Here is a 27,809-nt window from a genome sequence, read left to right on the forward strand (position 1 = left end):
TCTTAATGTATTCCCCTTCCTGAATTAGTTGCTTTCCCAGCACTGTCAACAGAAGCAACAATAAACTTGCTGCGATCCACTAAATCGGGCTCCCAGAGCTTTTACCAGAGATTTTCACGTCCCTTTTGACTCCTATTTTTAATCAAATGTTTTTCTCCGGTATATTTCCCACAAACTGGAAGTTGGCAACTATGCTCCCCCCTTCTGAAGAAGCCAAATTTAGATGAGGCAGACCCTAACAACTACCGCCCAATATCCAGACTTCCGCTACCAGCGAAGATGGTGGAGAAAGCCATGAATAATAATCTACCAGAATATATTGAAAGGCATGGTTTTCTTGACACCCAGGATTTCGAAAACACAATAGCACCGAACTTGCTTTGATCACATCATCTGAACTGATTTGGCAGACAGTTGACGCGGGGGGCAATGCAGCATGTGTGCTGCTTGACCTCTCTGCCACATTTGACACGCTGAACCATCAGAAACTCTTGGAAGTTCTGAGGGGGATCGGTGTCAAAGGGAAAGCACTCACTCTACTTGAATCTTTCCTGTCTGGCAGGGAACAATTTGTGGCCCTAGATGATTATAAATCACCCAGTTTTACACTACCATGCGGGGTGCAACAGGGATCGTCTTTGAGCCCAACCCTTTTTAATATTTACGTTGCACCTTTGGCGAGGCTGATCAGGTCCTTAGGTTTCTCAGCTATATCTTATGCCCATGATACGCAGATCATCATCTCAGTGTCAGGCTCGCCCACTGACACTATGGCACAGTTTCATACCTGCCTTCGTCAGGTTGGGCACTGGATGGCCACCAACTGTTTAAAACTTAATTCCAGTAAGACAGAGGTCCTACTTTTCGGTGCTCACACCAATTTCTGGTCCCCCGATCTTTGGCCCTCGGAGCTTGGTCCATTACCAACGCCAGTGATCAAGGTAAAGAACTTGGGAGTTATCTTAGATTCTATACTCTCGTTTGAAAGTTATGTCAACCAGTTCACCTCCCTCTCCTTCTACATGTTAAAGCTTTTGGGAAGTATCCTCCCATTTATCCCAGCTGAGCTACGCAAATTAGTGGTTTCAGCACTTGTTCTGTCAAAAGCAGATTACTGTAATGGGCTTTTTATCAATCTTCGGAAAAAGTACCTGTCTAAACTACATGTAGTGCAAAATGCTGCGGCTCGGCTCTTGTTAAACATCCCAAGACACAAATCTGTATCGAAGGTGCTTAAAGATCTACATCGGCTGCCAATAAATAGATGAATAGAGTTTAAGGCCCTATGCATTGTCTTTAAGGCCACACAGGACATAGGACCCGATTTTCTAAAGCGGAATTTGCTACCCTATATTCCAGTCCGTCGTCTTCGTTCATCCTTTGCCCATGATCTGATTGTTCCCAGGGTCAAAAAATGGGGAAGACGTTTTCTGGTTGGCGCAACCAAGTTATGTAATTCTCTTCCAATGAGGTTGAAATAAGAAACACATTTGTTGGCTTTTAGGAAGGCTCTGAAGACATGGCTTTTCAGTCTTTAAGGTGCTTTTGAACCACCTAGCTTAAATCCTGTTTTTGATGAGCAGGCGCCTTGACACCCTCTGGTTAATGTTTCGCTCTGCAAATCTCCGTTTCATTTAATTTCCTAAGGATATATTCCGCTGGCAGGTGGAATTGCAAGATCCTCTTAGGACGTGGTTATTATTCCCTTTCCTTCCTGGTGCCCAAGAAAGACAGAGACCTTCACCCTATTTTAGACCTACGTCCTCTCAACGCATTCCACTGGTAGGAGAAATTCAAGATGCTTGATCTGGTGAGGCTCTGTCTACCCTGGAGACTGGATGGTGGCATTGCACAGGACGTCTTTTTCCAAATATCCGTCCTGACGGCCCATCTGCGCTACCTGTGCTTTGTGGTGTGACCAAAGCGTTTTATTTTTGTTGTGTTAACGTTTGGTCTCACCAGTGCCCTTGGGTGTTCATGAAAGTAATGGCGGTGGTGCAGCACACTTTTGAAGTTCAGGGATGCCAGTCTTCCCTCTACCTTGACGACTGGCTGTTGAAGGCAGTTTTGCCCCAGAGAGTCATTAACCACGTCCAGAATATGGCAAACCCACTTTCATCCTTGGTTTACACTGTCAATGTGCTGAAGTCATTCCTGACTTCTTAGATGCTCTCCTTTATTGGAACCATTCTGGACACGGTTAGGTTTCAAGCCTTTCTCCCAGGAGAAGAAGTCCTAGACATTCAGACTATGCTCCCAATCTTTCACTGTCAGTGCTCTACTTCAGAAGGGTTGCCTCCGAAACTGTTGGGACTGATGGCCTCCTGCATCCTTCTGGTTGAGCACATAAGGTAGCAAAAGCATGCAGTTTTAAATACTTTATTCGACAACATTTGTCATAAAAGCATGTATCCCTAAACTAAACAGAATAAATACTACTCTAGAAATTTTAAGAACAATTAAAATACATATTAAATTTTATACTTTGTTGACGAATAACTCAGTGAAGTTGTACATTTTATAAAATCGAGTCACATCACAAGATCTTAGGGGAATTAATTTGTCATTGTAGATAATTATTTACAATTTTAAAGTGCGCGTGCGTATTAGCCAGGCCCACCCCATATATTTGGCTACAGCAATTGCAAGATTGGGGGCACAATTTGATTTCAAAATCCTTAGCGCCTCTAGATGTTTCCTGGTCCCCAAATTCCTGCAAACCGGCTTTAGCCATCTTATTCTTGGGGCAGGATATAATGGGCAAGCAAACAAAAAATGTGGGATGTCCTCTACATGTGCTTTACAGTAAGAGCAAGAATTTACATTACCGGGGGACCATTTGGCCGTAAAAGCATTAAGGGGCAGAGAGCCAATTCTAAGCTGAAAGTACAATTTCCTATCTAAAGGCTTAGCAATCAAATCCCAGTACTGTTCAAATTTTGGAGCAGTTTTAAATTCCAGAAACTGGGATGTCAGCACGGATGATTGATTGGAAATCAGTACAGTATTATTTATCATGTCCCAATACATTTTTTTCAATGAAATCTTAGATGGAAAAACATGTGGGTCTACTGCAGTCCACAGGTGCTCAAGGTGCAATTTTTGGAGTAATTTCCTTACTTCTTTGAGCCACAGTACTTTATGGAACCTATCAGAATTAACAACATCCAAAAGGGCAGCTGCGTAATGACTCAGTTCAGGAGTATTTTTTACACGCCTCCAATATAGGAGGGGACGCAGTCTGACCGTATCCTCGATCTTTTTCCTCCCGAGATCATATTGAAGCGGGGTCGAGGGGGTGCTCTGGGGGACACCAATTATTCTACGAAGAAACTTATTTTCTGCAACTACTAATGGATTCAAATTGGTGAAACCCCATAATTCTGATCCATAAAGACAGGCGCCCAACACTTTCATGCTGTAAATCTCCATTATTGGCTGGATAGGTCTTGTAAATGAAGATTTATGTTTTTGGGCTATTGCCCCTGCCAGCTGATTAAATTTTAGCACCACAGAGTCCATGTGGGATTTCCAGTTCATGTTGGCATTTAAGGAAATGCCTAGGTAAGTAAAAGCATTCACTTCCTCCAGTGAGGACCCATTGTAGTTCATTTTCCCCTTGAATTTCTTTGCTGGGTTCAAGTTCATAAATTTAGTCTTTGATGTATTTATTTCCAGGCCCCGAATCCGGCAGAAGTCACCAAAAGCGATTATTAACTTTTGTAATCCGCTAGGGGTTCGCGAGACCAGCAAGGTATCATCTGCAAACATTAACACTTGAACTCGCTCCCCATCTAGTAATGGGGCATCTGTTGGAAATTGCTTCAGAAAGTCAACTATGCCATTAATATAGAGGGAGAATAAAGTGGGGGCCAGAATGCAACCCTGCCTCACTCCTCTGTCCACAGGGAAGGGTTCCGTGACATCTCCCTGTGCACCCCATCTAATCCGGGCGTAGTTGTTCTCATGCATCCTTACAAGCAAAGTCAATAGTTTGGGGCTTATTCCAAGATCCCGCAAGACAATCCATAACTTTTGTCGGGGGACTAAATCAAACGCTGATTTAAGGTCAACGAAGACAGCAAATAATGGGCCATTTAGCAAGGTTACGTTTTTCCAGTACATAGTTAAAAAATGGAATACCTGGTCGACAGAGCTGGTTAGAGAGCGGAAACCAGCTTGATACGGGGAGAGGATATCCTCATCGTCTATCCAGGCTTGTATTTTGTTTTGTACCATCCTGCCCATCAGTTTTTGTGCACAGTCAATGAGGCTAATGGGCCTATAGTTGCTTGGTAAAGCCTTGTCCCCTTTTTTGTAAACAGGTATTATTTCCGCTCCTTTCCATGTTGCTGGAATCTTTGCTCCTTGTGCAATGGCATTACCAAGCCATGCAAAGTATTTGCACCAATTAGCCCTGTCCGATAAGAACACATCCGCCGGTATTCCATCAATTCCTGGCGCCCTTCCTCTGGTTACTCCATCCATTGCCTCATTCACGTCTTTCAATGTAAATAGTTCATGGGTATAAAATACCCTTACTGGGAGGGGTTCAGTTTGTGATGCCAAATTGTCTGCATATTGCGGTTTAAAAAAGTCCACCCAAGCCTCCTTAGGTACATGATTTTTTGGACAATCGGCTACTCCCCCAGAGCCCCATTTTAAAATGGCCCAGAACTCTTTCTGATGTTTATCAGCACATGCTTTCTTCAGATCTAACCATACATTTTCATCCCACAATTTCATTGCCTTTGTTTGCGTTTTTCTATATTCATCCCTAGCCTTTAAAACTCCTATTTTAGATCTCAGTGCTACACTAAGATTTTGTCGCGCTAATCTACAAGAATGGTCATACCATCCTCTTTTTATTGGTAGTCTAACTCCCTTGCTCTGCTTAGTTTTTTTTTAAAAACAGCATCCGTATATTAGTAAAGAACTTTGGCTGTGACTCTTCAATCAATTGTTTAAAATTTTTTTCATTTATGAGTGTCTGTAATCTGGTTACCTCTTCAGTAACTATCCCCTCTAAGGCCTGCATATCCCCAGATTTGTCTACCAAAGTTGTCCATTTAATGTGTCGGAGATTGTTAGATGTAACAACGTCTAATGACGTGGGATTCCTAGCCGGATTTGTTGATTTAACACCTTGTTCCAGATTGAAGAGCAGGCACAAGGGATTGTGATCGCTCTCCAATCTTGGAATCACCTGCATATCGACCACTTTATGCCAACCTCTGACATCTATAAGAATATAATCTATCCTACTACTTGATCTTAAATTGTCAAAGGTGTGCTTACCCTGTAAATCAGAGGAGGTTCGGCCATTTACTGCCCTCAGTCCTCTGGATAGGCATAAGCTTTTAGCCTGTATTGCCACTTCTGTCCATTTTTTTTACCAACGGGAGGTCTAATTGGGGGATTCCCCATTTAGTATTCTCCTCTTGTGCCAGGTCATTATCCTCACATCCCAGGGGTTCAAATGTTGTGTTCAGGTCTCCCCCCACCAGGATAGTATACTGCGTTGGTAGAGTCTCTAAGTCATTATCTAATGCTCCTATCACCTCAGAAGCTGTGCCCCCTTGGGTTCCCCTGGCATAGATGTTATATATTGCCAGATTATAACCATCAGCCCAGGTGAGCACTATAAGAAGTAGGTCACTATTAACAATACGACTCTGCTTGATGGTGCATTGCAATGATTGGCGTATCCATATAATAAGACCCCCAGATGGCCGTCCCTTAGTATTCTTTTTCGCAGGTACATAAAAATTTAGAAAGCCCTGGCGAAAGACTGGTGCCACTGACCATGTTTCCTGTAGCATGATGACATCATGATGGTCAATGAACTCGCACCATTCGGGAGTCTCTAATTTGTGGTGGATACCCGCTATGTTCCATGAAATGAACTTAGTACTACCTTTCCACACAGTATTCCCCTCATGTAGAAATATGCTCTGGTTAAAGGGGAGCAAGGGGGATAGAGGAATAATTTCCTCGTTGTTGGTAATGGTATGAATAGCTGGTGGGCTATTCACTACCGAACTAGAAGTATAATCTCTAAGGTCAGGAATCTTACCCTCACAACAATCTATTTTTGGTTTCGTTAGGGTGTTATTGGATCTGTGGATAACCTCTACAACCTTAAATTTTCCTATGCTCCACGATTCTTCCAGTCAATCACATTGGCTTAGACCCGAAAGGGCCGAGAACCTATTATCGGTCGAGATACCCCAATTATTCCTATTTTCTAGAATTTTGGCTTTTCTAAGTACAGGGTTCCACTTCGTTTTCAGCATTGTTGGATTTAACATGTTACCTTTTTTTATATAAAAGAAATCCAACGTTAGTGGCACTATATCAGTGGATCTACGCTGAGGGGGGTATATATTAGCTAGAATATTTGGCAAAACTTCTGGGTCAGAGAAGTGTAGCACCACACAATCCCCCTTAAGTTTTTTACTGCGGCCCCCAATCCATGCGACTCTTCTAGCTTTAACTACTTCCTGTGCCAGCTGGTCCCTGCCACCCGGTTTAAAAGCCATGTTCTTTGATAACCAATGGAGTGATTTGTTTATCAAAGAAGGAATGTTCTCTACTTGCCCTGGTTCCAGTCGAGGGACATTTGCTAGGACCAATATTAATGGGGAGGCTTCCACAATTAATTCAACGGGCCCCCTCTCTGAGTTATCATCTTCTTTAGTACCTCTAGAGCTCGGCCCTGCAAAGTCCCCATTATTAATATCTGGATCTGGATCTGGGTCTCTCAAATCCCCCCCCCCCCCTTGCGCTGGTCTCCTCATGATATTTCGGGGAGTATTTGCAAGTGAGTCCGACCCCGGAGAAATTTGGGTAGTTTTTGGATCAACTCTAGGTGATTGTAGCAGAGGGGTTTTCGATGTTTGCTCTAATGTTTTTTGCAAGATTACCCCAAGTCTATTAACCTCTTCTGTGAGCTGGTCTATTTTATTTAGGAGCGGTTTGGTTATAGTTCTGATCTTATTATCCATGGCATTCAACAACTTCTTAAATTGGTCTTCATCCAGATGGATCTTTCCTCCTTCATTGCCCCTAATATCATCTCCGCTATTCCCCCGAGGGGAAGCATCGGGGCGCTTTTTACTTGATCGAAGGCCACCCCGTTTAGGTATATTCTTTTCCCCCCCCTTTGCTACTCTTGGGGCTGGGACCGGTATAGGGGGCTCCTCTTCTAAAGCAATAATGTCAATATCTTGCACAACCTCAGGTGCTGGTTCTGAGATGGCTACTAGAGGCTGGGTCAGTAGATTGTTGTCCGGGATTTGAAACACCTCATTACTAATATCATGAGCAGGAGTAGATAAAGACGTGTTATCGATAAGCAAGTCAGGCGAATAACTCAATCCCAGTGATGATCTCCTGTCTGAATTAATTTTGGCAACTTTCTGAACCATGTAATTGTCTATGGTGTTAATGGAAACTGTTGAAATTTTAGATTTAGACATTGTCCAAACAGTTTTACCAGGATACAACTATGCAGGACCGTGGGGTGTTACGTCAATGTAGTATCACAGGCACATACAATAGGGTATGGGAGATTATAACTTACTTGAGTGTTTTTGAGTGTTTTTGCACAGGGTTCTAGGCCCTGCCCCTGCCTCCTCGTGCCGATGAGGGCCATAGAGGGTCCGCCCTTTGCCCGGGCTTCGCCCCGGGCGTCCCGCTCGCGTCCCGCGAGGCGGGGGTGTCAGGGAATTTGTAGCGCCTCCTGGCGCGTTCTCCCCGCGTTCGTCGTCACCTCCTGCGCGCCGCCGCGTGGCCTGCCGGGTGTTGTGGTCCCCGGAGCGGCGGCGCGGTGTTTGTGGACTTCGTGACTCTTGGCGGTGGCGGCTGGTACCTGTAGCAGACTCTCGGCAGTGGCGGCGGTAAGTTGGACTCCCCCGCTCTGCCGGGGTGTCAGGGAATTTGTAGCGCCTCCTGGCGCGTTCTCCCCGCGTTCGTCGTCACCTCCTGCGCGCCGCCGCGTGGCCTGCCGGGTGTTGTGGTCCCCGGAGCGGCGGCGCGGTGTTTGTGGACTTCGTGACTCTTGGCGGTGGCGGCTGGTACCTGTAGCAGACTCTCGGCAGTGGCGGCGGTAAGTTGGACTCTGGCTGGTGGCTGCTGTGGGATCTGAATTGTCAGTGGACATCAAGGGGATCTCTTTGACCATGTTCAGATTTAGGAAGAGATGGTAGAAGTTGTGCAGTGGTTGTTTCTGGACTGCAATTAGATCCGTGGCGAACCCCTCTCCCTTCCCCTCCCACAGCTAACAATGGTGACAAGTGCATCTGTTCTTGCTTGGGGTGGGCATCTGTCAGAGGTGGAGTTCAGAGGTTTCCGGTCTCTGGCAGAGTCCTGGCTTCATGCCAACCTTCTGTAGCTGAAGGTCATCTGCTTGGTGTTGAAAGCCTTCCTTCCATCCATCCATCAAGGGGAGACCAGTACAGGTGCTTATAGACAACACCACCATCATGTCATCCCTCATCAAAGAAAGCTGGGTAGGGTTGTGGACCCTGTGCCACACGGGCCTGCGTCTCTGGAAATGGATGGACCACCATGGAATCTTCCTACTGCCAGTGAACTACTTGGCAGAATCTTTGAATGCAATTGACGCCTAGGAGCTCACCAGTGGCAATTGCATCTGGAGAACACATGATCTCTTCTGCTGATGGGTTGAACCATGGCTTGATCTTGTCACTACCAGCAATGCACAATGTCAGCACTCCGGCACATTATAGTTTCCAAGGCGTGTCTAGCTCAGACTTGTTCCGCCTCAGTTGAAACTCTAGACTCCTGCATACCTTTCCACCAATACCACTTCTGTCAAGAGTTCTCCAAAGGATAATGGCTGACTGGGCCCAAATCATCCTAGTGGCTTTGGGTACCTCTCTGCTCTTTCCCCTTTTTCTTCGGTTTCAACATCAGCGGTCGTTTGTCTCCAGTTACTTTTTTTTTTTTTTTAAAGGGTTATAATGTTTGTTTCCTTCCTCTCCCTTTGTCATGCCACAGTGGGACCTTAACTTGGTCCTTACATTCCTCCTGTGCATTCACGTGGAGCCCCTTCACAACTGTCACTTGGGGATTCTCACCCTCAAGACAGTGTTCCCTGTTGCTATTGCATCGGTGTGGTTAGTTGAGTGAGCTTCAAGCTCTGTCAACCCATCATACACCATTTTTTCCCCAAACAAACTAGTTGTGTGGACACAAGCATCCCTCTTACTAAAGGTCGTGACACTGGACCATATTTGTCAAACCATTATCCTGCTGGCATTCCATACTCCACCTCACTCCTCTAAGAAGGAGGAGAAACTCCATTGCTTGGACCTCAAGATAACGCTGAGCTTCTATGTAGATAATACCAAAGAACACTGAGTGGACTATCATCTCTTTGTGGGGTTCCATAAGGCAAAAAGCAAAGCAGGAAATCCGTCTCACACAGTACAGTGCTCTTCATTGAGATCTCCTACACATTGGCTAAAATGTATCCTTCGGAAGGACTGCATGCTTATTCTACTAGGGCAAAAGCTGCTACCACTGCGTTAGCATGCGGAGTTCCTGTCCTAGACATTTTCCTGATGGCTACGCGAGCATCCCTCCATACATTCACTAAGTAATGTTGTCTGGTCAATCAGGTACACCAGGAAGGGCATTTTGCCTCCTCTATTCTGCAGGACTTTCGGGTTTGAGTCCATTCACAGACCCATCTCCAAATAGGTACTGCTTTGCTGTTCATTCAAAAGGTGTGGAATCTGTGACTAGCAGTCTATATCAGTAAAACTAGTTATTTACTTTCTAGTAGAGAGACCTTGTAGCTACAGATTACTCATCGCCCCTCCCAGTGCTGTGATTGGACTCTATCATTTCAGAAGATCCCAAGTCTAGCAGTCGGTACACTGGTCACACCAATGTGCATTTGGGGTCCTGTGTCTTGGGTGCGAATACTCTAGAAAGCAACTGATGTCAGCATGTGGGAGTGACATCTTTTTCGGCTCAACATGTAATTTACACAGGGAAAATGCGTCCTTGCAGATCCGCCCTGCACCACCTACTGGCACGCAGTGGTACTGCTGAGCCAGGTCCACTCTGCAGTCTGGAGATTATTCAAAAGGTGAAGAATCTGCAGGTAGATAGTCTTTAGCAGATAGACCGTTACAAAAGGTAAGTAACTTGTATTTCTTGTACACTGTAAAAATGTGTTGAAGGTTACACACAAAAAAATATTTATAGTGGTTAGCTTCTGAGTGTTTCATGATCATTTTTTGCCACTGCAAACTTGAGAACTTATAAAACAAACGGGCAGTTGGTAATTTGTATAAGATGACTAGTCGGGCATACGTGACAAAAGTAAAATCCGCAAATGCATGAGGAAAAAGTAATTATCTTTGCTGGTGATTTGTTTTCAGTTATTTGACTTTAATATTTTGTGGATGCTCATTATTTTTTCTCCTATAATTAACCCCCCCAATTGTTCTTTGTGCCCTTAAGTCTCAAAAGAATGATGAAAATGGAAACTGCTCTGGGGAAAATATTGAATTTCCAACAACAAATTTGTACGAGCTGGAGAGTCGTGTGTTAACTGACCACTGGTCAATACCATACAAGCGAGAAGAGTCACTGGGGAAGTGTTTGATTGCAGCTGCCTACTTGGCAAAACTCGGTAAGATTTTTATAGCAAAAAATTTAACTTGTTGATAATTCAATCAATAGAAACTACATGTTATAAGCTTTTTGTCAATTTGTGTTTATATACATCTAATCTAATCATATACTTTTTTTTCATACATACACAGTTCTTGTTAATTAGTGTATCTTGAATCCACTGCTTTAAATGCTGAACAACTTTTGGATGTCTTTTCATTTTACTGTTGAATTTCGCTCTGATAATTGAACTTGAAATCATGAAGAGCCTTGATGCTGGTTTGCAAAGGGTTTTGATGTCTTAACCAGCTAGCAATGCCATTAGGTCTGTTCATATGAATGAAAGTGCCTTTTGTCTCATTGATGTTTTAGAAACTCATTAAGTAATCAAACATGTACTCTGTCACTTGTTTGCACTCAAGCATCCATTCACTGAATCATTCTTGCTTTCGCCCTCTGACACAACTACTATGAAACACAGACTCCACTATTTATTTATTTAGGAATTTGTAAAGCGCTGACTGTCACCATTGCAGGCATCCTGGCGCTAGCATAAAAAAACAGAGGAGAGCGGGGAATTGCAGTGTATTAACCAGGATAAAGCCAAGTTTTCAACTTTTTTCTAAACTGCAGAAGTTCATCAATGTGCCTCCTCTCAGTGGGGAGTGTGTTCCATAATCTGGCGGCCGCCACCTCGAAAGACCTACCTCCGGCTCTGACCTTCCTAAATCTGGGCACAACTACCAGTTTAGCGTCAGAAGAAAGGAGATGTCTGGTGGGGACATACCATAAGAATTTAGATTGTAGAGGGACTGGGCCGCAACCATGTATGGCCCTAAAAACTATACAGAGGGCCTTGAATTGAATCCTCTGCCTAAGAGGAAGCCAGTGTAGTTTTGCCAATGCAGATGGTCCATGAGATCTTCTCGGCCACCCCAGTGCCAGTTTTGCAGCCGCCGATTGGACTCTTTGGAGTTTATCCAGCAAAAACTCGGGGGACCCAAGCAGGAGGGCATTGCAATAGTCCAGCCTGCTCAGCATGGTGCATCTGACCACTTGGGCACGCGCAAGGGTGGGTAGAAGGGGCAGAACCTTCCTGAGTGAGCGGAGGATGGCAAGTCAACAGGCCGATGTTTTAAGCACATGTGTCTCCATGCTGAGCTTATAGTTCAGCATGACCCCAAGGTTGCGGACAACGTCCGCAGGTCGTACGTTGGAGCCAGTTTCCGGGGGCTAGAAGTTGTTGGGGAAAGGACGAGGGGTCCTCGAACCAGCACTAAAGAGCACCTCAGTTTTCCCGACATTAAACTGAAGTGAATTATCCTTCAGCCACCTTGCCGTGCTTCGTAAACAGTTATGTAGGACCTCCACAGAGATGGAATCCTCCATCTAAGGAGAGGATCAGCTGTGTGTCATCTGCGTAATTGACAATGTATGCAAGACCAATAGAAAGAAAACAAGTGGAAAATTAAACGTGCTGCTGTGTAAGCACGGAGGGAATATACTTGCAATAAGAAAACCAAACACAGCATCTGTTATCCATTTTGTAATTGTCTTGTGCATAGTCTATTGTTGATTTAAAGTTCCAGCATGGCTGCCACATTTACAACAAATGTGTTGGTCATTTTGGAAGGTAAAACAAATATATACTTTGAACAACAACATTTCATAATAGTCTCTTGGTTTAGAGGAAGAGACCATGTGGGATGCAGCACACTTAACATGAAATGGGCGGCCAGCAGCCTGTTAGCATTGCCTAGGAAGCTGTGGTATTCTTTTGAGAAAACAAATAAAAGAAGGCGAAGCAAAGAATCGAAAATGAAATTATACAAGGAGAAAATTGAAAGTAACTAGCCCTCACACTGAAGTGCACTCTTTTTCAGGTGGATGTGCACATGTGATCAGAAAATGTCTTCATTGACAGGACAAGAGAGTCAATGACTGATATGGACTGAAGCATTACCATGTACAGTAAGCTGTTGTGGATTGAAGCAGGGTATAAATAACACTGACAAATGTCAGAAGAGTGCAGACCCAAAGGCTATCTATTGGTCGGTCTATCTCTATCTCTGGATTGCTCGATCTCCCGATTTATCTCTCCTGTCTCTCTCTTTGTGTCTGTATATATATATATATATACATATATATATACATATATATGTGTGTGTGTGTATATATATATGTATATGTATATGTATATATATATGTATATATATATGTGTATATATATATGTATATATACATATAAATAATTTTTTGTGTGTGTGTGTATATATGTATGTGTATATATATATATGTATGTATATGTATGTATATATGTGTATATGTATATATATATATATATGTACGTATATGTATATGTATATATATGTACAAAAAACAAAGGTTGCAGGGATGTTAGTTAGGATATTTTTTTTTTTAATTCACTGAAAAAAGAAAAAGGTTACAGGGACATTAGTTTGTCTGAGCTAACTGTAACTCGCGCCCGCGGTGCACTGCCTATGACCTCACATATTCCATCTCTCATGACCTGGTCAGTGACATCACTGCTGGCATCTCAAATGACATCACTGATTACAACACTGATGACATAATCTACAGCTTAGATAACTAGAACTGCTGAATTTATCTGGGTTTATACAAGTGCAATATCACCCTAAAGTCCCTGTAGCCTTTGTTTTTTTTCAGTGAATTTCTAAGTTTAAAAAAAATCCTATTTCCTAACTATAACGTTCCTGTTAGCCGGAGATCACAATGACGTTGGTAATAGCAATTCCCCCAGACACGATGCAAAAGAGGAAAGCAAAAGCAGCACTTCAATAGCAACCACCACATAAAAAATGTATAACTATATAATTAATTCTAACCATCGCAGTAGATAACTCATTATATAAATTGCTCTATAAAAACATTTATCAATATTTCAATAGCAATCCATATTAATGATTTACTGATATTTTTTTTATAATTCCGCCAATTTTCACAAAAAATTTTGGACATATAACTTCTGTCACTAGCACCTCAATCTCCACCCTAAGGACCCCCAGCAGTGAAGGGGACTTCATCCCTTAACCGAGAACGCGCCAGGAGGCACTTTTGCTGAGTGATGGACTAAGGTGGCATGGCCTGGTATTTCATCAGTTCTGCTCTGTGGGACTTAATGGAGGCAATAGGAGGGATAGTTGGCCACCATGGACATCCAAAGGACGTTCACATGAGGTATCCAGAACCAAAATCCTTCCATACAAGGTCATCTGTAAGATATCATGTAACAAAATATTTTACTGTAGGCTTTAACACAGTGCAATAAGAATCCACACTTAAAAGCGATCTGCTTATGCATATGTGTTACATAGTAAATATTTCAGACCTACCACCTTTGCTGTAACTTATCGTAATAAGCATATCAAACCTTTGACATCTGAACTTCCTTTTCCCAGAGTCCCAATCAGGCCTATAGTTACTATTGGCTGGTCACCATAACTAACTCAGACCTTCTGTATTGAGTTTATGCTTTGTCATTAGGCACCCATCAGGCATACCTTCATAAAATTACTAAAATATACAAAGCAATGAAAGGTACTCACTCTCTCTCCTAACAGGGTCTAACAAGGATTCTCACAGTGCAGCTCTTCTTTAGCCATGGCTTGTGAAACGGGGTAACCAACACCAAAAGCACTTGCCTACTAAGGCAATCTGTCGGATTTTATGTCACAAAGTTCCTATCTGTAGGCTTCAAGGCAAAGTAATAACAAGTCACTTTAAAATGACTAGTGTCTTTAGCATATGCGTTTCACAATCGGTGTGTCAGGTGTACTGACTTTTCCTTGTAGCACGTAAGGAATTTGACAAAACTTTTACCAGTGAACCGATAAGGCCTTCATCCTTTACCATTTGTTTGATGCTGTACTCAGGCATCTGAAATACCTTTTCCTAGTGAACCAATCCGGCGTATAGCTGTTATTTCTGGCTTGTTACCGTAACCAACTTAGGTCTACTCTATTGAGTGTAAACTTTATCAGAAGACAACCATAAGGCATACCTTCATAAAATGACAAAGGTATACAAATTTATTGTTGGCAAAAAAAATACTCTCTCTCCTAAGATACCGAACGAGGATTCTCAGTGCAAATGTTCTACACCCACAGTGTGGCTAAGGGTAACAAATACAAACCTTTGCTTACTCCATAAATCTGTGCTGTTCATTGTAACAAAATATAAATCTGTAGGCTTTAATACAGTCTAATAATGCGCATTTAAATTCCTATATATTTCTCCCAAATGTCAAGACTACTCCATTTATTGCAACTTTTCAAAAGTCAGGACTGTAGTCTTTTTCATTAGTTTGTCGCCTTATCTAGCTCAGATCTACTGTGTTTGGGCATAAGCTTTCCCATAATAAAATTAACAATATGCTTAAAAGTACACTTGTCAACTTTTTTTTTATGCATCCTGTAGAGCCATATAAAGATTGCCATAGTGCAAATACTCTATTCCCATGGTTTGTTCAAGTTGTTCTCTAACACCACACCCCTTGCCTACTATGTTAGTCTGCAAGATTCAGTGCAACAAAAGGCTACAGGTTTTATCTGATAAAGCCATCTAGCCACAGATTACTGTATAAGTACAGCACGTTAATCGATTGCGCCACTGAAGCACACGTCTAGCTGCAGATTCCTTACCTTAGAATATCCCAGGCGTCAGGCTGGATTAGGAAGACGTTTACCTGAGCAATACCCTTGTGTGTCCGTAGGTGGCAACGGTTGGCTCAGCATGACGTCGTCCGCGCCAGAAGTGACGTCCATGTCACCTATAAAAGGCGCCACCTCGGCACACTGACCTCCGTGCTTTTCTTTCCCCGCCATGTGCGCCGGTCCATGAAGAGAGCTACCCTCTGTCACTTTTTAAAGGCTTTTTTTAACGTTTGGTTGACGACTTTTGGTGTGTAGGTTTTTTCCTTCAGGTCGAAGGAGACTTCTGAATTCAAACCATGCTATCATGCCATGTCTGTGACGGTTCTGCATCTAATTTATCTCTGGTGCCTGGAGTGCGACCACGACTCAGTTGTGCTCTGACTACCAGGCCATGGCACCGAAGGCTTTGAGGGATCGGTTGATTCTACACCGTTTGCCCCAAAGGTCTCATTCCCAGTCGACAGGAAGGTCCGGGCACCACTCCGTAAGTCCTCTGTACTCTTCCTCTAACTCAGCGTCATTAGGTCAGGCAGTTAAGAGGCATAGGCAACAGAAGAAGTTGAGGCCTGCTTCAACTTCTCCCCGTCCTTCGGCCAGCATGACGGAGAAGTCTCAACGCTCTAAGCCTCGTTCTGCGGTACCTGCATCTGGGTTGGCTTCATCACCCTGCCTTTCCAGGAGCGACCCCCGCCCAGCTTAGGGATTTCTATGATGCCATGTGCCTCATATTTGGGTGACCTGACCCTCCCGACGAGCCTTTGGAGGCTCAAAAGTGGATCCATTGTGTTTCACGTCATTGGCTCCTGCGCCGATGGCCCCAAATAGATCCGGACTGGCGGTGGTTGTGCCCCTGTGAACTTCCCCGGCACCAGCCCTGCACAAAGACTCCTGACGTGGCTGAGACCAGCCGTATTCTTACTCTATTCTGACCCAGAGCCGTATTGGTGCCTGACGGCGCTGACTGCACCCTTTAGTCCTAGGTCGGTTCATCAGCCTTATTTTCAAAGGTTAGGGATGAAGGGCGCATAGGAGGGGTCGCTGCACCCTTTACAAGACCAGCCTGAGCATGAAATGGTCTGGTATGAGGAATTGGGTGAGGTCAGTGGACTGAATACCTCCCCAGATTCTAGCCTGCTTCCTCCCCCCTACATAGGCAATGAGGAGGGAGCTTCATATGCTAGGGTGGTAAGAATTTTGGGAGTTAACAGTGGTTGATAAGAGGCCAAATTGGTCCTAGAGAAAGAAAATGTGGATTTGAGAGAGTGTTAATCTAGGACATTGGACACATTAATGAATGAATGCCAAAAAACGAGGGTCGAGCAGCTGTAGACAATTTTAAATTGTGCGAAGGGACACAGGATGGACACTGACAAAATAAATCATTTATTTGTAAATATATCATCAAAGGCTTTTGAAGTATAGTTTGCATGCTCACAAGAACGTGAAGGAGGGCGTGGTGTGACGAGTGAAGGTGACATTTAAAAAATATATACATCGCATTGAGAACAAAGGCAAAAAAAAAACTGGTGATAATTTAAACAATAAAGGAGTTTTGCACATGGTCGATGGCGTTTCGATCTCAGTGATTCAAGATCTTCACCGGGACAAGGATTGTGAGCATGAAGAATTTGTGGACCCAAATAAGGCTGATGAGTAAATGCAGCAGGACGGGTCAGTTATTCTGTGGATGACCGAGCATTCCTTTTGGGAGTTAGTTAATTAAGGAGTCTCCATGGGGCCCAGTAACTCAGGCAAAGTCAGGCAAAAGTGGGTGCTCCAATATGCAAGCGAACAACACCGCGGGAGCGGGCTCAGTGAATTTGCTGTGTGGGACCACACCGCCAGGTAGGCATAGAAATTAATTAATTGGAACCACAGTCGTCTGCTCATGCACAGAGATGGGCAGCCGCTCCGTCTCACGGCAGCAGTGAGGCATAGATTTTTAAATGTCACCTTCCACTCGTCACGCCACACACTCCTTCACGTTCTTGTGAGCAAGCAAACTATACTTCAAAAGCTGTTGAAATATTTACAAATTATTTTTTCAATGTCCTTCCTTTGTCCCTTCATACAATTTTAAATTGCCTACAACTGCTCCCCCCTCGTTTTTTGGCATTTAGTCATTAATATGTCCAATGCCCCAGATTAACACTCTCTCAAATGAACACTTCCTTTCTCTAGGACCAATTTTGCCACTTATGAACCACTGTTAACTCCCAAACTATGGACTACCCCAGGTTCAAATATTGGGACACCCTTGTTTTTGAAACATTCTTAAGCAGGGTGGTAAGAAGGGCAGTGATGCTCCTGAACATTCAGCTTCCTTCAATGGAAGTCAAGACTAACATCTTGACAGGTCCTGCAGCTGGGTGTCTCCTCCTTGCAACTCCTCCTGCCTTTCAACGTGGCCTTGACAGATGTCTTTCTGGGTACATGGTCCAAGCCTAGCACAGGTGCTCCTGATAATAGGACAATCAACTGTTGCAGCACTTGTGGTTGCACAAGTGCTGCCACAGGTCCCGGAAGAGGCCCGGGCCATTCTTTCCTAAGCAGTACCCGACTGAAGAGATGACGCAAATTTCCCCATTTGTTGTGGGCTTGATACCACATACTCGCTGGGTAGAGCAATGTCATTGGCATTGGCTGTTTGATGCTAAGCCTGGCTGGCACTTGTCTCTTCGGAAACCAGATAGACATGGCCCTTGAGCGCATTAAGAACTCTCAGGCTACAGTCAAGTTCTTGGACCTTTCTGTAACCGCCCGCCCTCATCTACTTTTAATCCCTTTTGTGGCCACACCTCCACCACTGGCAAAACATCACATTGGACAAGTGGGTTCTTCAGATAGTCCGAAAGGACTACTCCCTCCCCTTCAAGACTACCCCTTCCTCTGTGCCTCCGACTCACGACCGGCTAACGGAGGACCACCTGAACTTGCTTCAGGGGGGAAGTCCGGTCTCTCTTGGCCAAAGGAACCATATAGAGGGTTCCGGCACCAGAAGTAGGCTGTGGTTGCTATTCCCGCTACTTTCTTGTCCCGAAAAGGACAAGGGTCTTCATATTATTCTAGATCTGCAAGCCTTCAACTACTTCGTCAAAAAGAAAAAGTTCAAAATGCTCACTCTGGTTTAGGTCTGGTCTGTCCTGGATCCCCGAAGACTGGATTGTAGCGTTGGGCCTGTAGAATGCCTATTTGCACATTCCCTCCCTTTCTGCCCCTTTGCACTACTGCCAGTAAGTTCACAGTAGGCCACGAGCACGTTCAGTTCACAGTGCTTCCTTTTGGCTTCACCAGTGCCCTTCGGATGTTCACCAAGGTGATGGCGATGGCCCCAGCTCATCTTCACAGATCGGTGGTGCCATTCTTCCTTTATCTTTACAACGCGATGTTGAAGGCAAACTCAATAGACTGTCCTTTCCCACCTCCAGACTACCACAAATCTTCTGCTTTCGCTGGGGTTCACCATCAGCGTGCCGAAGTCATACCTGACTCCCTCTCAGACTCTCCCTTTCATCAGAGCTGTTCTCCACAGGGTGCAGTTTCAGACCTATCCTCCCAAGCGGCGAATCCAGGATATTCAGGCTATAATACGGATGTTTCAGCCTCTCTCCTGGATTTTGGTTTGACTGACTCAGGCTGCCAGGCCTCATGGCCTCCTGCATTCTGCTAGTGCCACCTGCCAGATTGCACATGCAGGCTTTACGGTGGCATCTGAAACTTCAGTGTGTGCAGCATCAGGGGAATCTCTCTGACATGGTCCAAATCTCAGAGGGAACTGCGCAGGGTCTGCAGTGGTGGCTGACCAACCGTGATTGGGTTAGAGGCAGACCCCTCTACCTTCCCCAGCAGATCACACCATAGTGATGGATGTGTTACTCCTGGGATGGAGCGGACATTTGGGGGAGGTGTCGATCAGAGGACTCTGGCAGAATCAGGACTCCACGTCAACTTGCTGAAGCTCCGAGCGATTTGCTTGGCATTGAAAGCTTTTCTCCCTTCCATCAAGGGAAAGCTGGTTCAGGTGATAATGGAGAGCACCACCGCTATGTGGTACTCCAACAAACAGTGCGGGGTGGGGTCCTGGACCCTTTGTCAAGAGGCCCTGCGTCTCTGGACATGGCTGAAACAGCAGGACATATCCTTGGTGGTTCACATCTGGTAGGATTTCTGAGCGCCGGGGCAGACAAACTCAGCCTTCGATACCTAGTGGATCACGAATGGTGTCTTCATCTGGAGGCGGTGCAATGTCTCTTTCAGAAGTTCCGAGAGCCTTGGTTAGATCTGTTCTCCTCTGCCGAGAACGTGCAATGTCAGCAGTCCTGCGCTGGAGTTTCCAAGGCAGCAGCCGGCAGCGCTCTGCATCTCGAGGGGAGGTCAGTCTTCCTGTACGCCTTTCTGTCCATACTACACCCATCTAGGGTGCTCAAGAAGTTCAGGTGACAGGACCCAAGTAATTCTTGTGGCTCAGGACTGGGCATGGAGAGTCTGGTATCCCAAGGGAGGATCGTCTGTTGCAGCAGCAAGGGATGATCCTCCACCCGAACCTCTCAAATCTACGCTTACCGTGGAAATTAAGTAGCGGCAGTTGACAGCATTTTACCTTCCTCCCGAAGTCTGTGATGTGATTTTGGCAGCCAGGCTTCCCTCTACAAAGACCTTGTATACCTTCTCTCTCTCTCTCTCCTGCCCCATTCATCATGCCTCAACATGACTTTAATTTGGTTCTCACTTTCCTCATGTGCGCTCCGTTCTAACCTCTGCTCAACTGCCCCCTCGGCTGCTTTCCATCGAAACAGGCTTTTTAGTGACAATAACTAATGCCAGGAGGGTGAGCGAATTGCAGCCTCTGTCATCCAACCCTCCTTACATTACCATCTTCCCTGACACATTGGTGCTTTGCACTAGGGCCTCTTTTTTACCAAAAGTGGTAACTCCATTCCACGTAGGGCAATCAGTCACCTTACCCACTTTCCATGCTCCACTGCAACCCTCTAAAGAGGAGGAGCGACTCCACTGTCTGGACTCAAAAAGAGCATTGTCGTTCTACCTTGACCACACTAAAGAGTTTTGGATGGACAACCAACTCTTTGTGGTCTGTGTTGGATCAAAGAAAGGTCATGCGTTGCAGAAGAGGACGATCTTGCGATGGGTCGTTCCCTGCATCAAAATGTGCTATGCTCTGGTCAATTAACTCTCATTCCACCAGAGCTAAGGCTGCCTCCCCCAACCCCCCACGTTGCAGCGTGGTGGTCCTTGACATTTGTCAAGCAGCAATGTGGCCATCACTACACACGTTCGCTAAGCACTACTGCCTGGACGGTCCAGTCTGCAGAGACGCCCTTTTGGCTGCTCTGTCCTGCAAGACCTACTGGTCTAAACTTGTCCGCAGTTCCTCCTCTGTGGATGGTATTGCTTGGGTATCTATTCTAAGGTAAAGAATCTGCGGCTAGATTTGTCTATCAGTTGGACACGTTACTTGTTTTCCGTAGATCCTTATCTGGTAGAGATATGATGCAGCCACAGATTCCTTACTGACCTACCCATTCTTCCTGTACTGCAGACAAATTTCTAGGGTCAGGGCTGATCCCTTTACGGACCCTAGGTGTTCTAAACACACCACTGTCAGTGCACTTCTTGGCTCTGCGGTGCTGACGTGGAAAGTCTTGAAAATGTCACCGACGTCAGCACACCGAGGTTGCCCCTTTATAGGTGACGCAAACTGCCCTTCCTGTGTGGACGACACTATCACGCGGCGCTGACAAGTGTCCCTGACTGGCGCGCTAGGCCATTGATCGAGCAAAAAGCTTCCTGATTATTCCTGACTCCTGGAATGGTCTTGGGTAAGGAATCTGTGGCTAAGGCGTTTCCGAAAGTAAGTAACTTGTCTAACACTATCTAATAACAATCTATCCTTAAAAAGCAGTTATGTACATCAGACTTATTAAATGTATGGAATCTGGTGTAACTTTTCCCAATGGACTGATAAGACTTATAGTTTTTATTGGGTTGACACCTTAACCAACACAGGCCCATTCAAGTGCACCTAAACTGGCAACCTTTGTGCATTTAGTTCTAAAATGACAAATATGTAGAAAAATACCGTTTGCAAAACTATTTACAACCCCTTTTTAACAGTGCCTCGCAAGAATCATTTTACTGAAATCCCTTCATGTTTGCCACAATTCCTGCCCACTATGTTAATTTGTGAGATTAAATGTAACGGAATGCCGGTCTATAACATGTAACACAAAGTAATAGCAATCCACTGTGTAAGACTTACTGTCATTAACAAATGCTTTTCTCAGTTAGAAAGCTGGATCCGATTGCCTTTTCCATAACTTTTCATTATAAGCTGCTCAGAACTAGCTTTCCCAGTGCACCTTCCAGGTCTATAATTTATCGTCCTAACCAACTCAGTCCTGCTGTTTTGAGTGTATGTTTTCCCTCAATGCAACTCTCAGTTGCACAGTCGTAAAATGATAAAGATATTCAAAGTTACAGTTGGCTAAGAGGGTCTAACAAGGATTCTCAGAGCAAATTCTATAGCCAAGGATTTTCATCGGGATAACCAACGCCAAGACCACTGTCTACTGCATAATCTGTGAGATTCCATGCCATAAAATCCTTCTCCCCGGTTCTCGCATAGAATAATAACAATCTTCCCTTAAATAGACTGTTGTTGACATATCCTTTTCACCATAAATAAGTCAGCCCTGTAGGCATTATCTTTGGCTTTCCTCCATAAGCAACACATGTCTGCTGTATTGAGTATCAGCTTTTGCTCAAATCAAAACCACACAACTTCGGCCCAATCAGATCTTAATCAGGGCCACCAACATACGGGTGGGACATTAGCCGATCACATACGTTTTGTCTCAGGCCTGCTCACTTTGCACGCAATGTGGTTCAATTTGAAAATGATCTAATCACAATATAATAAATGTTAATCTACACTAGATCCTTGTTGATTCTGCCTTTCACTGTGCACCATAAATCCCCATTGCGTTTTTCTTGAAGACCTTGTTTCAGTCTGTCTTTCAGCGCTAGAGGCTGCGAACGTCCTCTGAGGTGGCTGGGTTATGTGGTTTCATCTTGGTGACATCCCTCCAGGGCGGTGGGTGGAAGGGCTGGGAGAGTCTTGGCTCTGGGGCTGCTTCCAGTGACTTGAGCAACACTCGGCAGGGCCCGTTATTTATAGCTCATGAAATAACTTGTGGCTGTGAAAATGAGTCGGCATTTGAAAACGCAATAATCTGCTAATTGGCGCGAGTGGTGACTTCAAACTCCCAGGGAGCATTGGCTTGTTTCAACGGTGCGGCGGTGCGCACAATGAAACGTGGAAGCGTGAGACGCTGGTGTTGACAATCGGTCGCCTGCAGTGCTGCGGGTCCCCAGGGGAGCGACTCTGATGTTTCTAGCAGCTTGTTACTCGAAGAGCTGTGACCTTTGCTGCTGGAGCCGCATGCCTTCCGCTGTGCCCGTCCAATAAACGAGCTGATGCCATGGGCGTCTTAACCCACTCCTCCCCTCTTTTATTCTTTGCAGGCCTGTCGGATTCCGATGAGAATTGCAAGAGGTTTATGGACCGGTGTATGCCTGAGGCCTTTAAAAAGGTAAGACGTCCGAATCCACACGTAAATCATCTGATTACACGTTAACATACTGTTAAATACCTAAGCCCCACTTCTGAACTTGGAATCCGTTAAGGTACATACCAACAAAAGAAAGATCGGGAAATAGCAATGTAGGATTAGCATTAGCCAGTGGGATGACATTTAAGTTTGGGTCCTATGACCTATACTTTTAAAACAAAAGTATATTCAGAGCTCCAGAACAAGTAAATGTCGGTCAATGGGATACTTTTTGCAGCCTGCCTCTTCGGCAGTCGAGGCCCTTTTCCCCTTCAGCGAGGCCTGACTGGGCCCTCCTTACTCGCATGGATCAAACCAGTTTCTGCTCATGCTGAACTGCCAAGTCCCCTTCCCTCAGACCCACCACATTGGGGACCCAACATTCTATACCGCTCATCCCATCCCAAAGAGACTTTTCTAAACCGAATCGTTCAGTTAATGTAGTTTCATCTGTGCCTTTTTGCAACAAAAGTAGAATAGTGACATTAGTGTGTGGCTATTTTTTTTAATATCATTTATTTCCGAAAGCTCAGATACGAATACAAAATACTTTGATTGGGGCCGTTTGCAGAGCAACATTTTATCGTCCATATCGTTCAACATTTTATGTTCATACAAATGGGTACTATGGCGATAAAAGCCGGTTATGGTAAAAAAAAAACCTGCCACCCATTAGCACGTGTTTTTAATGCTTAAATAGTATATTTGAATAAACCTTACCTGATCTGATTATTTTTTGGTTGATAATTTTTACTTTTTTTTTTTAAGTGACAGCGACCTATTTTTTTTTTTTTAAAGACGGTAGGAACATATATAATTGTATTGCATTTGAAACTTATAAAGGGAGTTCCACACGTGTCTGAAAAGTTAATAAATGAGATGAGTTTCTTGTCAGATGACCCGTGTTCTGTTTAATGTATTAAAACAAAGTGATTGGAGAAAAGGAAAATAATTGTTTTTTTTAATTTTTTTTAATTGCAGCTGTTGACATCAAGTGCTGTTCATAAGTGGGGAACGGAAATCCATGAGGGAATTTACAACATGCTGATGTTACTAATAGATGTGGTTGCAGAAAGAGTGAAGCAAGATCCGATTCCAATTGGCCTTCTTGGTGTGCTTACTATGGTACTGGGGTTTTGTACACTGTTATGAAATCTAGAATGATTGAAAGATGGTAACGCCTTTCTGAGACAGAAAATGAAGGAGCATGTTTGACATCTGCAGTTTGTGTGCACCTAACCTAGGATGCTAATATGGTAAATACCCGAAAGGCAGAGATGACTGTATCAAACCAGGAGAAATCCATCAATGACTTAGGATTGGGACAGGAGTTGTGTGGAAACAAAGGGCTGTGTATGGAAAGGAAATTGCTGGAGTATTGAACTGTTATATATGAATATAATCAAAGTTTATTTAGGATAAAGAATCATCCATAAAAACTATTGAAAAAAAAATCCAAAGCACCAAAAAAGTAAGATGCATAAAGTTAGAAAGGAGAAAATCAGACTCTTTTTTTTGTTTATAAAATATTAAGCATCCCTACATCATACAGCAGCTGACAGAAATGTACTTGTAGAATAACATACAGAAGGAGTTTGGTGTCTGCGAGTTTAGTCGTGTGGTCACAGATGGTTTTGCGGTTCATCTTGACTTCATGCCAAAACATGGAAGTTCATGGTTGATATGCGCTTGATGGAAACATTGCAAGTCAAGTATGTGAACCCATGGGCAGAACATCTGTTTGTGGTCATTGCCATTCAGTACCTGCCTTCAGTCAGTGTAGTGCCTTCAGTCAGTGTAGTGTATCTCCCCATGATCATTGGCAGTTCTGTTTATTTCCCTTTATTGATGTGATTTTTTTTTATCCAACTTGGGTTCAATCTGAACAGCAGCCATGTGCAACACTTCAGGAAGCATTTCAGGAAGCATCCACTCCTCCTAATCTTTCTGCTAAAATGTATGCACAGTTCCACAGTCCTGAATCTAATGAATTGCAAAGAACCACTTCACCATCATTGGTCCTAACGTTGCAGTAGCCCATTCGCTTCCCCTTGGGTCATAGCTGCAAGCTGAACCTAGCATGGTGTCCGAGTCCCTCCTTTTCCAAACTACCCTCTGCATTCAAGTAATTACTCTGTCCAAAACACTTCCACTTTACATGTCCAAATTGTGTGCATTAAGCCTCATTCACTCCACATATCTACATTTTCCTTGGTGAGAGGGGTATTTCTAATGGAGAACAGCAAGCGTGAGGTAATCTCCAAGTATTGCTTGTTGCTACTTAGTATAAGCCAGCACTGTAGTCCAGTCACTTGAAACTTGCATCTCTCTCCGCAGACGTGGATTTTGCTCTCATAACACCATGTAGAGTAAAAGCATTTGGTAATAGTGAACAATTTCCAGGAGTACGTCAGATTCTGATCAACTACCCGGAAAAACTTCCCTTGTATTGCTTGACACCTTCAGACAAATAAGTAGATTTGCAGGTTTGAGTGCCATCATTGTAGATATCTCATACCATCTTACATCTCATGCCTACCCAATCCACTGCCTAACATCAAGTGAAGTGTACAAAATTCCTTTATTCCTCAAAAGGTGTCCCCGTTCAGCTAAGGTTGCTTATTCCACTATCAATTTGGAGAACCAGTCCCAAGAAAAATCGGTGAGACCAAGTGAGGCATTCCTGAATCCACATTTACAATGGCAAGGAACGGATAGTTGAGCTCCATTATTAGAGTGACAGTGAGACACAAATGTATGCTGTGTACCAGTCTTCAAAAGCCATTGAGAAAGATTTTGGGGGGCTAAGTAGTAACATTCTGTGTCTATTAAACCCATTTCATTTGTCTCTTAAGACAGTTTCAGAGTGGATAGTTTAGTAACAGAGTGGGCACCCATTTTAATTTAACGGAGATGATGTAAAACTATCTAATTCTTAAAATATAGAACTTGTAAGTGGACCGTCTATCCCCTAATAGACACCTACATAACAACATAACATAGCATAACGTGTATTTGTAAAGCGAACGTTCACCACTATGGGTATCTTGGGGCTGAATAACAGATGTTTGTTGTTACCCAACTCAATGGTACTCATTTTATCGACCTCAGATGAACGAAAGGCTGAGTGGACCCGCCGTGATTTGAACCTGTGACCATGAGGTCGAACACAGGCCCCTGCAGTAGGATCATTAGTCCACTGAGCCACCAGACCCGGCTCTTTGGAGCACTTCCAATTATACCAAAGTAATCCTGCCTATTCAAGATAAGGCTAGACTAAGGCTAGCTTTGTCCAAAATTCACTGGACATCAAGAACACATCCTATGTTGAGTTTAATGTGCTTAACGTCTATGGTGCTCCTGTCTGATTCACACGTATTTCAAATCTTAGTTTACCGTTGTAAACAAGTCTGAAACATTCTCTCAACCCCTCGTTTCGCTGGTGGAATAACTTATATTTTGACCGATTTGTACTATCTCCTGAAACTTCTGTGTATATTCCCAGTAGATCGAACAAGTGTGACATAAAGATCTCTTTAAGGATACTGAAGTTTCATCATCATATATAGACAACAGTTGTTACAGTGTGCCTACATTAATTTCCCATTCGTTCATGTGGTGTCCCAACATATTTGCCACAAGCTCCATCACAAAAGCAAATAGAGAGGCGACAGCTGGTAGATCGGGTGAAATCCTGTGCTCCAGAGTATACATTATCCAGACTTTTTTGCCCAGCTCTAACTTGGATGAGTGGTTTTGTGTGGAGAAATTTGAACCATGCCAAGACATATGGGCAAAAATTTAACATTTAAGTGACCTGACACCTGAACTCTATGCATTCATATAAAAGGCCTTCGAAGTAACTAGAAATTCCATTACCTAATCTCTTTTAACCAAGTGAAGGAAATGCTTTTCGTGATCCATCTGGTACTGCATTGCCTAGTGTTGCAGTGAAGGATAAAGCCGGATTGGTCGAGATGTAGGAGGTCAAAAGTTAACATCACCGATCTTCTTGCAGGAGCTTCACTAACGATTTTCGCATCTGGTTTCATTATCGACTGTTGACCTTCTGCTCTTTCCTTTGTTTTGGACCATACTATGACTGCTTCTTTCATTGACTAGGGGAGCCATTCAATTTCGAGAAACTCATTAGAAACCTCAATGGACTTCGCTACAAAAAGTCCCAGGAATGCATGATAACTCAGCAAGGAGGCTGTTTATACTGGGAGCCTTCCCTTTTTTGATTTGGTTCATTAAGCCAGCACTCCTCTGAAGTTGGGGTTATTTAGTACTTATTTTTTTCCCGATGTTAAGCGTTGCAATGTTATCTTTTCAAAATAGTTGCAAATTTCATCTGGGAAGGGACATCAAGGTGTGTGTATAAGGTCTTAAGAAAACGTTTTAAGACCTTATTAATGGCCCGTTGTATATATGGTATATTGAATGGTAATTTTCCTTCCCAATCAACAATTCGGAGAATGGGCTGTTTGCTCTTCAGCAACTAGGCCAACATTAACCTGGACTGGTCCCCATAGTTGCAAACTTCTGCTGAAAGGACATATCTGAAGAAATGCTCAAAGAAGCATGCAGCTCACCATACACGTTTCCATTCAACCAAGTCCACTTTTAGTTCAGTTTTTGCATGATCTCACTCTCCAAAGCAATAATTTTCTTCTCTTTGAAATATCCTCCGTCAGCTATTGACATAACCCTTATATCTTACTGATGCATGCAACCCTCTCGTCCACCTTTGTTTCTGCTTCTCATACCACAGTCTGATAGAATGCTGTCCCACAGTGACATAAAGACTTTCAAGGTCTCAACCAGGTCA

At 43.9% G+C, this 27,809-nt stretch overlaps 1 protein-coding gene across 4 annotated transcripts in view; it reads left to right on the forward strand.

The window, feature by feature from the left end:
* The window catches only part of USP24 (ubiquitin specific peptidase 24), a 2,099,319-nt gene that overhangs the window by 127,374 nt on the left and 1,944,136 nt on the right, over nucleotides 1-27,809 (forward strand). For all 4 annotated transcript variants that reach the window (XM_078670143.1, XM_078670156.1, XM_078670149.1 and 1 more), the window contains exons 2-4: nucleotides 10,501-10,672; nucleotides 22,893-22,960; nucleotides 23,960-24,103. In XM_078670143.1, coding sequence (XP_078526269.1) covers nucleotides 10,501-10,672; nucleotides 22,893-22,960; nucleotides 23,960-24,103 — 384 coding nt within the window. The remainder of the gene's footprint in view (nucleotides 1-10,500; nucleotides 10,673-22,892; nucleotides 22,961-23,959; nucleotides 24,104-27,809) is intronic.

This window comes from Lissotriton helveticus, chromosome 1_2, assembly GCF_964261635.1.
Source record: "Lissotriton helveticus chromosome 1_2, aLisHel1.1, whole genome shotgun sequence".
Taxonomy (NCBI): Eukaryota; Metazoa; Chordata; class Amphibia; order Caudata; family Salamandridae; genus Lissotriton; species Lissotriton helveticus.